Source organism: Sceloporus undulatus, chromosome 3 (genome assembly GCF_019175285.1).
Source record: "Sceloporus undulatus isolate JIND9_A2432 ecotype Alabama chromosome 3, SceUnd_v1.1, whole genome shotgun sequence".
NCBI classification, from domain to species: domain Eukaryota; kingdom Metazoa; phylum Chordata; class Lepidosauria; order Squamata; family Phrynosomatidae; genus Sceloporus; species Sceloporus undulatus.
The window spans coordinates 79,656,389-79,670,999 of NC_056524.1; the positions used below are offsets into that span (position 1 = coordinate 79,656,389).

Here is a 14,611-nt window from a genome sequence, read left to right on the forward strand (position 1 = left end):
CATAGCTAGTTGGACCAGACTTAGTATGAGCTTAGATAAAAGTTCGCTATCTTTGTACTGAAACTTGGTAAAATACACAGTTTATGCTACACATGGGTGCGAAACAATACGACAAAATGGTATACCTGTTTCGAACAGGGAGAACACCAAAGGCAACAAGAAGATAGTTGAGCAAGAGTTGGGCAAAGATATAGGCAGTGTTAGTGCTTAGGAGGAATCAGTATGTAGAGAGATCTTGTGAGCATCTTGGGGAAACAAGATAGATTAACTGGGCACTACAATTATATATAGTGCTGCTATCCACTTTAAGACTGCTGCGGTGCGGAAATCCTGTTGGCAATACTGGGATTTACAGTTTTTAGTTAATGTGGGTGGCATTTAGAATGTCTCAGCCAATATGGAGAGCCAGCATGGCATGATGGTGTTAAGGGTTCATAGCTCACTTGGCCACGAAATCACTGGGTGACTGTTGGGCAAGTCACGTGGCTGCTCAGCCTTCAGAAAAAGGAATAGCAAACCTCTCTTGCATAGAAGACCCATGATAGGGTGGCCTTAGGGCCACCATAAATCAGAAATGACTTGAAGGCACACAACACACAAAAGCCAACATGAAGGTCTTTTTGTGATTTTAAATAAACAAATACAGTTAAAAAAAAACTTAATGGGTAAGTCTACGATAAATGTTGTACCAGGGGTTTTTTTAAGTCCCATACATAATGGTACTTCTTCAAAAATTACATATGATTCAATAGTGTTATACTGCTTGCCAATGGGTTTTTTGCCACAGTTCAACTTGGTCTAGGTAGGTTCCAGTTGAAAAAAGCAGTGACCTTTAATGGTTTACTGCTCTGGGACAAATTGGATAAACTGAAGCATTGACAACTTGAAGTAGAATGCATTTACTTTTGGTTTTATTCCTGGACTTTTTCTTAGCGAAATATTCAATTTTTTGCCAGTTTTAAAATTACGTTGCACCCGTGCACAATGTGCGGATGCATTTTACATGACTTCCAGCTTATGGCGGAAGCCATTGGAGAGGAGAAAATGGCTGTCTAGCATCAACTTCTATGGATTCAAAAATGATGAATAATATAAAACTCCAATAGGTAAACAGATTAAAGAGAAGCAGAAGAAAGTAGCAGAAGAAAGTAGCCCCTCCTTTCTTTTTAACAATTATAGTATTGTACCAAGAATTAGGAGAGTAAATAGAAAGTAAAATGATGCAAATGTTAGAAACTTAAAGCCCCAATTTATTTGTTTTGGGTGAAAAACTGCTGTACAGAAAGAGTTGAAGTCCACTAGACTGTGAGAAAGAATTGGATTGCTTATTGTTAATTGGTCATGTTTCCATGATGAAGGCAAAAGACATAATGGCTCCGGAAGTGATAGAGGAGAATACAAGTGGTGGTTCATGGTGTTGTGGAATACAAGTAAAACCTCATGGAAGAACAGGAAATCTAGGAGCAACTGGGACTAAACTATCACAAAAAAAGGAATTTGTATTTGTTTGCTTTTGAGGAAATGTCATGAACAGCTGTAAAATAGTGGCTACATGATAAAATATGCAAGAACAAAACTTACCAATCAGTTAAGTCAATGATTTGAATCAACTGCTTAGGGATTTAAGACAGATGAGACTAGAGATGGAAAGAGAAAGAAACAGTGATTGTAAAGAAAAAATTGGAAAAATTTGGAATTTAAAAAAACTTTTTGAAGGTTAGAATGATAAGGAAAATGATGAAATGAAGCAGGTAAAACAACCCCAATTCAAATGATTGTTGGGGAACAGAAAGGAACCAATATTAATGCAAGTGATGGGGCTGAAAGAAGGTTATAACAAAGCAGCAACCACCATAATGGAGAAGTGGATATTGGTCTGAAAACATTGGAGTTTACCAGCGGTTTGGTAAAGTAGCGTGTTGGGCACCATCCGGTGGTCTCATCACGTCTGTGCGCAGCCTCCGCTCGTGCCGTTAGAAACACATGGGAACGTTTTTACCCCAGTGTGATAAACTTCAAGTTAGTTTTGGAATAGTAAGTGCAGTGTTTAAGGTTGTTAGGTAAAAACTGAATCTGGAGAAGAAATTTGTATGTAAAATTTAAATAATTATAACTGCTTTAAAGGTTGTTGGCACCTAAGTGGATTCTGAAATGAAGTAATTTTTGATGAGATAGTTTGAAGAAGCAAGATGTATAAATAGCAGAATTTTGAAAAAGGAGAGAGGGAATAGATGATGAGGACAGTGAAATAATGTGATAGTATACGTTTTAGTAAAATAGAAGCTTATTAGGGGGAATAGTAGTTTAGGTTCTCGAAGCAGAGTAGAATGGAATGAACATGCAGGATTGTTAATGATTTGTGTGTGTGTGTGTGTGTGTGGTGTAGACTAGAGGGAAGCAGACTGAATTTTATAACTACACCCTTCACTTGTACATTGGAAAGTCACTTATGTTCCCCTTGGGTTTACTTTGTGTTTTATATTGGTAGTTAGTTTGTGGGTGTTGGTAGAGTGTAGTTATGATGTATGTGGTATGTGTGTTAAATCAATCAATTTTTATTGATTACCCTTAGGCCTACAAAGTACACAAAAGATAAACACTATAAAATTCTATAGAAAGTCTATAAAAATAGAAAAAGCTAATCAATAAATCTAAAATATGATAAATACATACAGATACCATGGGAATGCATAAATAAGTACAAAACCATAGTAATAAACAAAATTATAAAGTATGGTTTTATATATTATTTTTTGTATAATAATAAAATGTTTTAGTTTAAGAATTTTATTCATTAAAAGTTCTACATCAGACAAGACAGTTAAAATGAAAGTCATATGTAAACAGAAAGGTCTGTCTACAGGAGGAAGGATAAGCGAGGAGAGTTGCCAACCTAGCTTCTTGTGGACAGTGAAATTACCACAGTCTGGGAGCAGCCACTGAGAAGGCGTTCTGTGTTCTCAATCAAGTGTACTTATTATGGTGTTGAGAAATGTGAGAGAAAACGGACCTTCCCTGGGTGAGTCTTACAATTTGTGTGTGCTCAATAATCTGAGATATTGTTCGCCATGTATAAAGACCAGAATCTGTATGTAAAAAGAATTTTCCTTCCTTCATTCTCTTAGGCCACATCATCTTCGCTGATTTAGGAATTGTCTCAAACATGCGAAGCAGGATTTGGAGTCCAAGGAGTCCCAAGGTTGGTGCAGGCAAATTGCTGCCAGCCAATAAACTATTCCACAACCTACATAGTAAATGTATGATATATGATAGTTTGTTTCTAAAAATGTAGTTTCAGTTTTGGATGAGACCTGACTTTGCATTCATTAATGTGTTGTGGGAATGTTTAATTAAAGCAAATATATGTTGACACAGTGGTTTGCTGCCACACAAGAGTAGATAACAATATCTATCTGAAAATTAAAATCACTCCATTCATTTCATTTTTTCCACTATAGGAATGAAGAAGAAACAGAAGACTTTGGCAAGAACTGCAGTAACAATTCAACAAGCTCATATTATTAGGATAGACGAAGGAAGAGTAGAACGGTTGGATTCCCCTTGAACAGGAAATGAATACAGTTAAAATGATACGTCTTGAAAAAGTGAAGGTAATATACTGTTTGAAGAACTACATATTCTTTCGTCATATGTTCCTTGTTCTCACTCCCCAGTAAATACATGCCAAATAGATTTATCATAGTTCAGTTCTATGCGCCATTATAAGTTGATGATTATATTGAATCATATTATATATAATAGAAACCATCTAATTAGTGGTTTCAGTTATATAGGCAAAGAAACTTGTGGGCTCTCAGTAAGTCAAAATTGCACACTGTCCAGCAGTCAATTGTCTGGCAGAAGCATACCACAGAATTGTACTTTGCAGGACCTAGAAAAGAAATCTAGAGAACACTTTTTATGCATTTCTACCACAGTGTTGTGATCAAACTTGTTGTTGAAGCATACCATAGAATCACACTGGAGGATTAGAGGAGATGCTAGAGAGAATATGCAATAATTTATTTATGTAAGCATTCCAGGATTATATGTTAATTAAGGTCATATGTGAAGGTGTCCCAGATAAGGGTGTATTATGTGGTGTTCTCCGTGATTCAAAATCAACATATTAATTTCTCAGTTTTTTTTTAATTTTCCATTCATGACATAAGTATAGCTATGGCAGAGAAAGTATGTATAATGATGTTGAAAATGTTTGCATGATTTCAAGACTTATTGAAAGGTTAAAAAGAGAAAGAGAAATAGGTAAATTTACTATTTAGTGTCAAACACTTGAACCAGTTTTAAAGTCATTAGTGTCTATTACCAGTGTTTCAGAAATGAATATAAAAACCCATTTTAATACGTTTTTATAACAGATACTTTTTATAGGCAGAAGACGTCAATGGCAAAAGGTACACATTCAAAACACATCTTCATAATAGCAAGTAATTATCAGGATGTAATAAAAATAAACAGAATCTGTCGCACAAACTTCGCAAGGCTCAGATTATAGGTCAATTCATTTAGCTTATTTGCTATTACAGTATGGGTTACTTCGCTTCCATGGTTCATGGTGCTTCTCACTCAATAGAGCCAGGAGTAGTTGCAAAGCCGAAAGTCTAATGTCTGAGACCTAGTTTAACATGACATAAACCACAAGTGAAGGTTCATGTGTTAACATCCATTCAGTTTCCTCTCTCTAAATATGCTAAGCAAAGTATTTGATTATATTGCAGTCAGCATTACAGTGTCAGAAGCCTATCTCCTTGGCCAGTTGAGGCTACACCTGCCCTGAGAAAATATTTTGCAAATCAAGGAATAAATATTAAAAAATGAAGCTGCCAAATTATTAAAATCTTAGGCAGAAGCTTTGCTTCATATCTTGTCATAAACAGAAGTTTGATTAGACATGACAATGGAGTGACACCATGGTTTTCTGTCAGTCTGTTCATCTTGAGTGATCAGTATTCTCTATTTTATAATATATGATGGATTGATTATGCATCCATATTGTTCTAAAAAGAAAAGCAGTTTATAAATGCAAGCATGCATCAAGCAAGAAAATGGCCAAGACATGGTTTGGAATATTTTAATGAGGTGGAATCTTACTTCACTATAGGTTTCAGGAACAACTCCTCCTATAAGCAAGCTCTGAAAATCTTTGTGCATAAAACATGGTCTTCTTACTGTTATTTAATAAAGTAGTTGAGAGAAATTAATGTGGTCTCGGCATTTGGAATCTAATCCTATATAAATTATTTGGAGATTGAGGTGCTTTCTGCACCGGCATTTGGGACGTCCTCCGGACGTCCCATTTAAAAAGGGTCGCTTATAGACGACCTGGGCCTAGTACGGACTCCGTACTACATGGGCGGCGCCATCTTTACGTACTGGACGCACACCGCCATCTTTACGTACTGGACGCACAGCGTCCAGACGTTGTCGCGCCGCTTGTGACATAGCGAGCGCGCCCCTGGCGCCTCGCTACGTTGCAACGCGACGGTAAAAGAAGCTCCATTGGAGCTTCTTTTTTCTCCGCGCGGGAGTCGGGCCGTCTGAAGCTCCGGCTCCCTGCGGACCTTGGCGGCGGCGGCAGATCGCCGCAAAGCGCGGCGGTCTGTACCCCGCCATTTAATATCATTCATTGGTGTGATAGTTTCTTAAACAGAACCTTATAGATTGAACTCTCTTCCTTCTCCTCAGGTGGTGGCATGCATCAGATCCCCCAACTATGACACCAAGAGGGGCCTTGTCCTTCTCCTCTCAAAAGCATTTTTTGGTGTCCTCTTACTGCCCCTTCTCCATCACAGGAAATTATTGGAGGCTGGATCAGTTGCTGTTCCATCTATCTTAATGTTTGCTTTTTACTGCTACACACTGTAGAATTAATGCAATTTGACACCACTTTTAACGCCATGACTCCATCTTGTGGGATCCTGGATTTGTAGTTTTGTTGTGGTACCAGAGCCTCTCTGACGAGATAGGCTAAAAGTCTCTCTAGAACTCCATAGTGTTGAGTCATGGCAGTTTAAGTGGTGTCAAACTGCTTTATCTGCTATGTAATTCAGTTCTAACTTGGAAAGAGTCCAAGGCTCATCACATTCTGAACTAAGTATTTGAACCTAGTTTTTTGGACATTGACTGCTCAGGTTCCCCAGTGGATTTCTGTTCCTGCTCTCCATGGAAACCTACTGGTCCTACAAATTTCGTTTAGAAACTATCACACCAAATTGAATGGAGATTATCCCATAACTACTGTATATAGAGGATTAGATTCAAATGCCAAGAAACATTAATCCTCTAATTTCTAAATAATAACAGTAAGAAGAGACCTACTGGGGACCTTGGGCAAGTCCGCTCTCTCAATCTCAAGGAAGGCAATGCAAACCTACTCTGAATAAATCTTGCCAAGAAAACCCCAGAAAAACTTGACAGACCATTCCTAATGCACTTCTAGGAACAGTCACACAGACTGTGTTGTTGTTGTGTGCCTTTCCACCTGATGGTGACACTAAGGCATAGGGTTTTCTTGGCAAGCTTTGTTCAGAGGGTTGACCTTTGCCTTCCTCTGAGGTTGAGAGAGTGTGACTTGCCTAGTAGGTTTCCATGGATGAACAGGGATCAAACCCGGTTCTCCACAGTGTAGTCCAGGTTCTAACCACTGCACACTTTGGCTCTCAAGATTCCATTCATTCATTAATAATTCATTCATTCATTCATATATACCCTGCTCTTGTGCCAGAGCGCTTACAAATAGTTAATTAGACAGTTTCCAGTCCTCAGACTTACATCTAAACAAAAAATGACACTAAAGGAAGGGAATGGCCAGTGGGGAGGGGATCAGGTCCAGCGAGATACTTCCAGTTCTTTTCTTCCTCCATGGGCAGGAGAGTGATAGTTAGAATATCTAGGCCTGGTGGAGCCTCACCTGCCCCTTCTCTCCTCTGAGGCCAGAGCCAAGGCAGTTGGAACTTTATAAGTGCTAATATTCTTTCCAAAAATATTATGTGGAAAATCATAATTTATCAGTGTTTTAAAAAAAAAGTCTTCCCCACACTGTAAGGAAATACAGATATGAAGAAGGGGATGTGGCTAAAAACAGGACTAATTCCCCTTTCCTCAGTATGTAGTTTCAGTACTTTATTTGTAAACTCTTTGACTTTGGAGTTCATATGCATGTACAAGACAAGCACCCCTTCCCAGCTGTTACTAGAATGGGATATCTACTTTGTGCGAGTATTCAAAATGTAATCCTTTGTCCCTTTACCTGAGAGTGAACCTTTGTAACACTGTAGGTCGTGCTTCTTAGTAACATGTAAGCTCATGGCTGCGTCATCCTAAAAGCTTTTCCCCCCACTGGGACCAAATCATAGCTTATGGTAGCTGTAAAAGAGCAAATTCTGCCAACCTTAATGCCCTGCCAACACTCCAAAATGATTGCGCACGATTCAGTGCCTTAAAGAACAGCTTGGAAACATTTGCCTGTTCAGAAAAACTATTTTTTAAAACCTTTTCTCTGTTGAGACTTTATGATAGCTGAAAAACTAAGAACTAAGTATAAAAACTCATAAAAGCCTTGTCTGACTCCTTCTAAATTGATTATTGGCAAGATCTACTGAGACGAGAGGCAAAAAAAAGATATGGGGATTTAGAGTGGCTCTGCATTTTTGCTATTTGCTGTCTTAGCTTAGCAAAGTTTGATAAACAATTTTGAGCAATGAAAATTGTCAGTCTAGTATATATGTCACACAGGCCAAAGGCTGCAAAACTGCACTGTTCTTGGCTGAATCTGAAGCATATACATTTGAATAACATCTTTGTTTGCCATCTTCAATAGCAATAGCATAGCAATACAGTTCTATACCATTATTAATGCACTTAGCATGCCCTAAGTGGTTTACAATGTGTAAGCTAATTGCCCCCCAACAAGCTGGGTACCATTTAGCGACCTCAGAAGGATGCAGACTGAGTCACCCTGGAGCCCCTGGCTGGGATTGAACTCACAATCTTGGGTTTGTGAGTGAATGGCTGTAGTACAGACATTTAGCCATGGCCACAGGGCTCCTAATCTAAACTGATGTCCCCAATCTAGCGTTGTCAAAGGATGGGATTAGGATGCCACATCGGCATATATACTCTCATGGAAATATGTGGATGTGAATCAATAACATACAACATTCAGATGCAAGCAATCTATATCCACTGTTCTGGATCCTGCCATTATACATGCTTAGAATACCTTTTTTTTGTTTTGGCAGTGGGGGAAATGGATCTCTTTTTTAGTGCTTCAGCTCAAAATCAGTGGAGTCAAGGACATTGCATATAATACTGAATTAACCATTCGAGCAGTGAATAAATAGCTGGAAGTATCATTGGCTTAGGTTACACATTAATCTCTTGTTCAAGACAGAACAAGAGATTATATGCATTGTCCTCCAACCTCATATCTCTTATCTTCATAGCCATGGCAATATAGAAGTGTTAATTGTGAAACATGTTGAAAGATGATGATGTGTGATTTTTATATAGTGCTCTTGAAAGAAGTGTGTGGGTGGAGGAGGACATGCCAGTCTATTGTTACATCTAATTGGATCCAATATGTTAGACCCCTTTTAAAAAGAAGGTCAGTGCACCATGATGTGGTATTTTAATATCTTGAAAACAGTGGCCTATTATAGACAGGCCAAAATAAAGCTGCTTGCGAGTCACAGTGGAGGTAATGGCGTTTCAATTGATGGATGCATCCTAAGAGTCAGAAGTCCACCAAGCCACACCCACGCTCCAGCCCTAAGGACTGGAGCGTGGCTTTGGTGTGGCTTCTGGACTCTTAGGACGCATGCATCAGTGAAACACCATACCTCCACTGTGACTCGAAGCAGCTTTATTTTGGCTGTCTGTAACAGGCCATTGAGAATCATTAGAAGTTGGTATTTTATCACATACACACATTTTTGTTCTCCTGTGCTTTTCATAATTTCCTCATTTTACTTCATCTCACTATGATTTTGAGGTTTTGGTGACTATCTGGGTCATGAGGGGTGAAATCTACCTAATGCAAAAGTAGGACTGTTGACTGCCTCCCTTCGTTTCTTGAAGCATCACAACCTAAAACAAAAGCTGTGGATATTTTGTGCTGAATTGAGCTCTCGAGTCTAGTTACTTCAGTTGATAAACTAATCAATACGGGTGAAGATAAGGGAGTTAAAAATTCTACTACAGTTCATTTTAAATGTTGCATTTGTCTGTTCCAGTTAAGAGAGGAAGAACTGCCTGTGCACAAGGGAATACTGAAACGATTAAATGAAGCTGGAGGAAAAGCACTTGGTAGTGCATCACTGAGCCCTGAAGTAAAACATAAGCTTGACACTAGACTCAAAGAGGCTAACCATCGCTGGATAAAGGTTAGATATCTGAACAACTGTGTTGTAGCATGTATCTGTAATCTGTTACTGGTATCTCCTATATTTTTCAGCAATAATTTTGCCCATTTTTCAGCATGCATTCTAAGATGTGCCTGTAGTATTTCGTACAGGGGCAAATGAGGAGACTAAAGCATTATTGCTGCTGTTCGTTTCACCATCATCAGTGAACATTTTTTCCACTACCACAGGTCTCTTTCTTTTGGCTATATTTCTGCAGAATTTTACTTCACACTTTAGTTTTAATCCACACTCTACTGGATGGGTTGACAATACTTCTTTTTAAAATGTTTACACATTCGAAAAAGGTGACAATGGGCAAGGAGCACCTACTTTATTCTAGGACATAACTATAGTGTGCTTTGAGAATCGGAAGAAGATATTGAACTGCTGAAGTCCAAACAGTGTCCTGGCATTACAGCTATTGCTATACATTCTTTTCTGTCTCTCTGCTCTTTCCCTCCATATTTTCAAATGAGACAGAACAGAAATGCCATTAGTTCCAGTTAAATTACATGAAAAAGTAAACTTGGGAATGCTTGTTGCTCTCCTTCCCAGAACTATCACCCAGCCTCCCACATGTCTGCATTGTTGTTGGCATTATTAGATAATAAGAGTATTATAATATGATGGTAAAAATAAAAATACTTAGCATTTCATTTTAGATCTCTTGTTGGTATGACCTTGACAAAAGGTAAAATGCTTTTCTTCTTTTGATCTAGCAATAGCAGTAGACAGGACATCTGCGGCTGCTGTTAGAGCGGAACTAGAAATATATTCAATTCATTCGCAAGCCAAAATCAAAGTGTTTAACTATTGGTGTAAAATCAATGAAATGGGGCCAGATAGACTACCAAAATTATGTCTCTTAGAACAGTCTCAATCCCATCTTGAGTCTTCTTGGTTTAGACAAACAACAAACTTTATTATGAGCTGTGGTCTCCCTGTAACCTGCACAGTCAATGAGCAAGCAAAAAAAGGTGCAAGACAGAGAATCCAGGATATCAAGGCCCAAAAAGATATAGCCACCCTTAGGTAGGCAATTTAAAATGGCTTAGCTGTTTAAAATGCACTTTTCAAAGAGCTATCTAAAAATACAAATGCCAAAATACCTAAGGGAGGCATTTACTCGAGCTAGATTTGATCAGCTTGACACAATGGTAAGATACGGTAGATTTAATGGTATTCCTTACGATAAGCAAACTTGTATTTGTGGAGACCAAGAGATTGAAGATTTAGCTCATATTCTATTCAAGTGTAATTTGTACGAACAGGAAAGAGACCAGTATCTTGGTCCCTATATCAAACGATCAATGTTCTGGGATTCCCATGTTAGAACTTCATACTTCATGAGTGGTCAAGATTCAAAAATATCTATTACCACAGCTCGGTTTCTATGTAAAGCAATACAGTTGAGAGCTAGATATGTGGGGACAATTAGGTCAACTGTAAAGGTGATGAGGAATTTTGATGTGTAACTGATGTTCAATCTTTTGTTTTATGTACTATCATTTTAAAGCCATATTTTCCCCTATCTATTTTACCCATCTTTGTATTTTGAATCTTTTATATAGATTTTTATAATCAAGTTTTATAATTTTGTTTCATTAATGGGTTTTGTACTTAAATTGTATGGCATTCACATGGTATCTGTACGGTATTTTATTCATATTTTAGATTTATTATATTTAGCTTTTTCTAATTTCTATAGAAGTTCTATAGAAGTTTTATAGCGTGTTTTATCTTGTTTTGAGTTATTTTGATATGGCCTAAGGGCTAATCAATAAACACTGATTGATTGATTGATTGATTGATCTAGCGATAATGTTGAAATGATAATTGTGAGGTAATTGCCTACAAGCTATAAACATAACACAGTGTGTTACCATCATTGTATGAATTAGGAATTTGAAACAACTTTGCTCTCTTAGCTAGACAGTATTTAAAAGTGCCTTACAATTTCATGGGATGGATTAGAAAAATAGGGTTAAATGATTATTTTCTAGTAATTAAAATATATATCAGTATCAATTGAAATGTATCAGAGTTAGTGTTGATCTTTTTTTTTCCATTTCAAAATTTTTTTAAAAAAATACAATTTGGAGGACAGTTGTCATTTTAAATATACAGTGCGCCCACACTGTATGCAGGCATACCATACGCGGCTTCAAGCTTATGCTGAAGCCACATGACAAACAAATGGCATGTGTGCCTGTGGCACATGTGCTACACCGCACCATGCCATGAGCATGCATCCCATTGTTTGTGTAAGGGAAGGCCCACTGTCTATGGTTTTTTCCCCCCTTTTTACAATAAGAAAGATGAGATGAATCCAGGATCTCTCTAAAGAAAGTGCATTAAAAATATTTTTAAAATCCAAACTAAATCAAACTAACTAATCTGGAGATCTATTCACACAGTAGGGAAGCAAACCCCTGTGAAAAATATTCTGCTTCTAATACTGGACGTAATATGTAGCCTATCATGACTGATGGCCACTGATATCATCCATGAAAAAATTTTATTGAGAGAACTGGAGGATAAAAACCATAGAAGATATTGACTCTGAAGACATGTATCTTTTGACAGCAGCCATAGATGAACAAATTTTAAAAAAAGGATGTTGAAAAATCATGTTTTCACATCTATACAAGAACTGTAATGCATAAGCACAGAAAAGAGCCTTAAAATCAGAGAGAGAGAGTATATTTGATGGATATTGCTTTTTGTTTTGAGCAGATGGATAAAATGGAGTCTCAGATGAAGCAGAATAGTGATGAAAGCATGATTTGTAAAATTACCTTTTAGAGTGTTGCTTAAAAATTGCACTTTCTTTATGAATGTTTTAATTATTCAAGCACTGAAGTGTTCTATGGCAGGCTATATTCCTGTATGTTAAGAATCTTTAGTTCATTTTTTATTACACAAAGAAGCTAATAGCTGTACTCTTCTTACTGCTGTACTGAGTTAAGCTTGGCTACCTGGTGCTTCAAAGTAAAATAAAAGGACATCAGGCAATGGCCTTTGTGAAGCGATTCAGTTCTTGCCATGTACCACCTGCCAGGACATGAAGCAGATCTGTAATGTGTTTATGACATTTTATTGTGCAATAAATGCACAGATAAACTGGCCCTGGGTCCAGTGAAGTGTGCATGAGGAGAAATGATTTATTAGTCTTTAAACTTATTCTTAGTTCAAGAGGGATGAGTCAGATTATGAGAAGGTAAACTGGGTACCAGAAGCTGGGTTCTCCTTCTTTATCTACATTCATCCTAAAAAGGAATACTCTGGGTTGCCATACTTATTCTGAAATCCTTGTTCTGCTCTTGCATGATCTGTTCCTCTTAATTAGCATTAATGACTCAGTATTGAAGAAACCATTTGACTATTTACTTCCAATCCAAACCAACTTTTTTTCCTTTTCAGCAAAAGAATTGAAGTGAGGTTGCAGAGCTCTAAGGAAAGTTTAGATCCTCCCTTTTAACCAGTCCAAAGGAAAACCTGCCTTGAGTCCCACTGAACTCACCTTGAATCTCATTGTCAGGGAAAGGAAGGATATAAATAAATAAAAATAATAAAGAAAGAAAGAAAGAAAGAAAGAAAGAAAGAACATTTAGGGAGGAGGAGACAGGTCATGTTAAAATGTACAACAGCAGTGGTAAAACTCATGCTCTCAAAGCCCCATAAAGCTCACCCCCATGTCCCCTTTGAAACCACCACCAAACATTTGATTTCTCCCTTTAATTCCTTCAGAATTAATATTAGAAACACTTTGTTCTGCCATGGTTGTGTACCTCTGAGCTGAACTCCCTCTCCCTTACGCCTTCTCAATGTAGACAGAGTTGCAGTATTGGAACTCCCAAGTTCAAGAACCAGACATGAGCCTGTAAAACATGCTTGATACAAGTGTCCCAATTAAATAATAATGAATTTACTTCTGTAGTCTAACTGTCCATTATGGATTATACCAGCTCTCCAGGTCTGTTTATTTTAACCCAGTAGAAAATTAGAAAGAACAGGAACACAATCCAGGGAGATTAGTGCACAGCTAAAAAACCATGACCTACTGCTGCCAATTTCAATTCAAATTCGGAATACATCCTGGATGAGGGAGAACCGACTCAAGTTGAATCCAGAGAAAACGGAGGTACTCGTGATAGGTTCCCCTGGTCCAGGAATGGCGGTGGTTCCACCTGTCCTGAACGGGGTCACGCTCCCTGTGAAGGACTCCGTGCGCAGTCTGGGGGTGCTTCTTGACTCGTCGCTTCACCTGACTGCTCAGGTGAACGCGACGGTCAAGAGCACCTGCCATCAGCTTCGGCTTATTCGCCAGCTGCGCCCATACTTGGCCCAGAGGGACCTTGAAACTGTTGTACATGCTCTGGTAACCTCGAGATTGGATTTCTGCAATGTACTCTACATGGGGCAACCCTTATACCAAACCCGGAAGCTACAGATGGTGCAAAATATGGCAGTTTCTAGGACCAGCCATATAACACCAGTGCTGAAAGATCTTCACTGGCTGCCGATTCGCTTCCGGGCCCAATATAAGGTGTTGGTGATTACCTATAAAGCCCTAAATGGCTTGGGCCCTGGATACCTGAAGGACCGCCTCTCCCCATATATTCCGTCCCGCACCCTCAGAACATCCAGGCAGCAACTACTAAAGGTGCCGGGGGCCAGACTCTCCTCCGTCACCAGGCGGACTTTCTCCATCGCTGCCCCGGCCCTATGGAACACGCTGCCCGTCGAGCTCTGCTCGACTACCTCCCTGGCCCAATTTAAAAAGGACCTGAAGACCTTCTTATTCCAGCAAGCATTCCCCCCATAAAAATTCCTAAGGGCCTCCCTCCTCTTCCGTGGCCATGAGGATGGGCTAATGGGGTTTTAGCTGTTTTATTTTTTACTGTGTAATGTACGGTGTGGTTTTGTTTTTAATTCACTGAATGTATATGTATAATGTGTGTAAACCGCCCTGATCTAAGGAAGGTGCGGTATACAAATAAAACTTTTATTATTATTATTATTTATTATTATATTATGCATCCATTTCTCATATATATATATATATATGCATCCATTTCTCTCATATATATATATATATATATATATATATATATATATATAATCTCCCATATGCAATACAGTGCTACCTCGGGTTACGAAATTAATTCGTTCCGCGGCTCCGT

General features: G+C 38.3%; 1 protein-coding gene across 14 annotated transcripts in view; it reads left to right on the plus strand.

The window, feature by feature from the left end:
- DMD (dystrophin) overlaps positions 1-14,611 on the plus strand; it is a 1,477,396-nt gene that overhangs the window by 998,272 nt on the left and 464,513 nt on the right. For 13 of the 14 annotated variants that reach the window (XM_042458881.1, XM_042458877.1, XM_042458883.1 and 10 more), the window contains one exon: positions 9,255-9,404. In XM_042458881.1, coding sequence (XP_042314815.1) covers positions 9,255-9,404 — 150 coding nt within the window. Of the gene's footprint in view, positions 1-3,601; positions 3,612-9,254; positions 9,405-14,611 lie in introns of those variants that run through there. The other variant, XM_042458891.1, reaches the window with a different exon arrangement.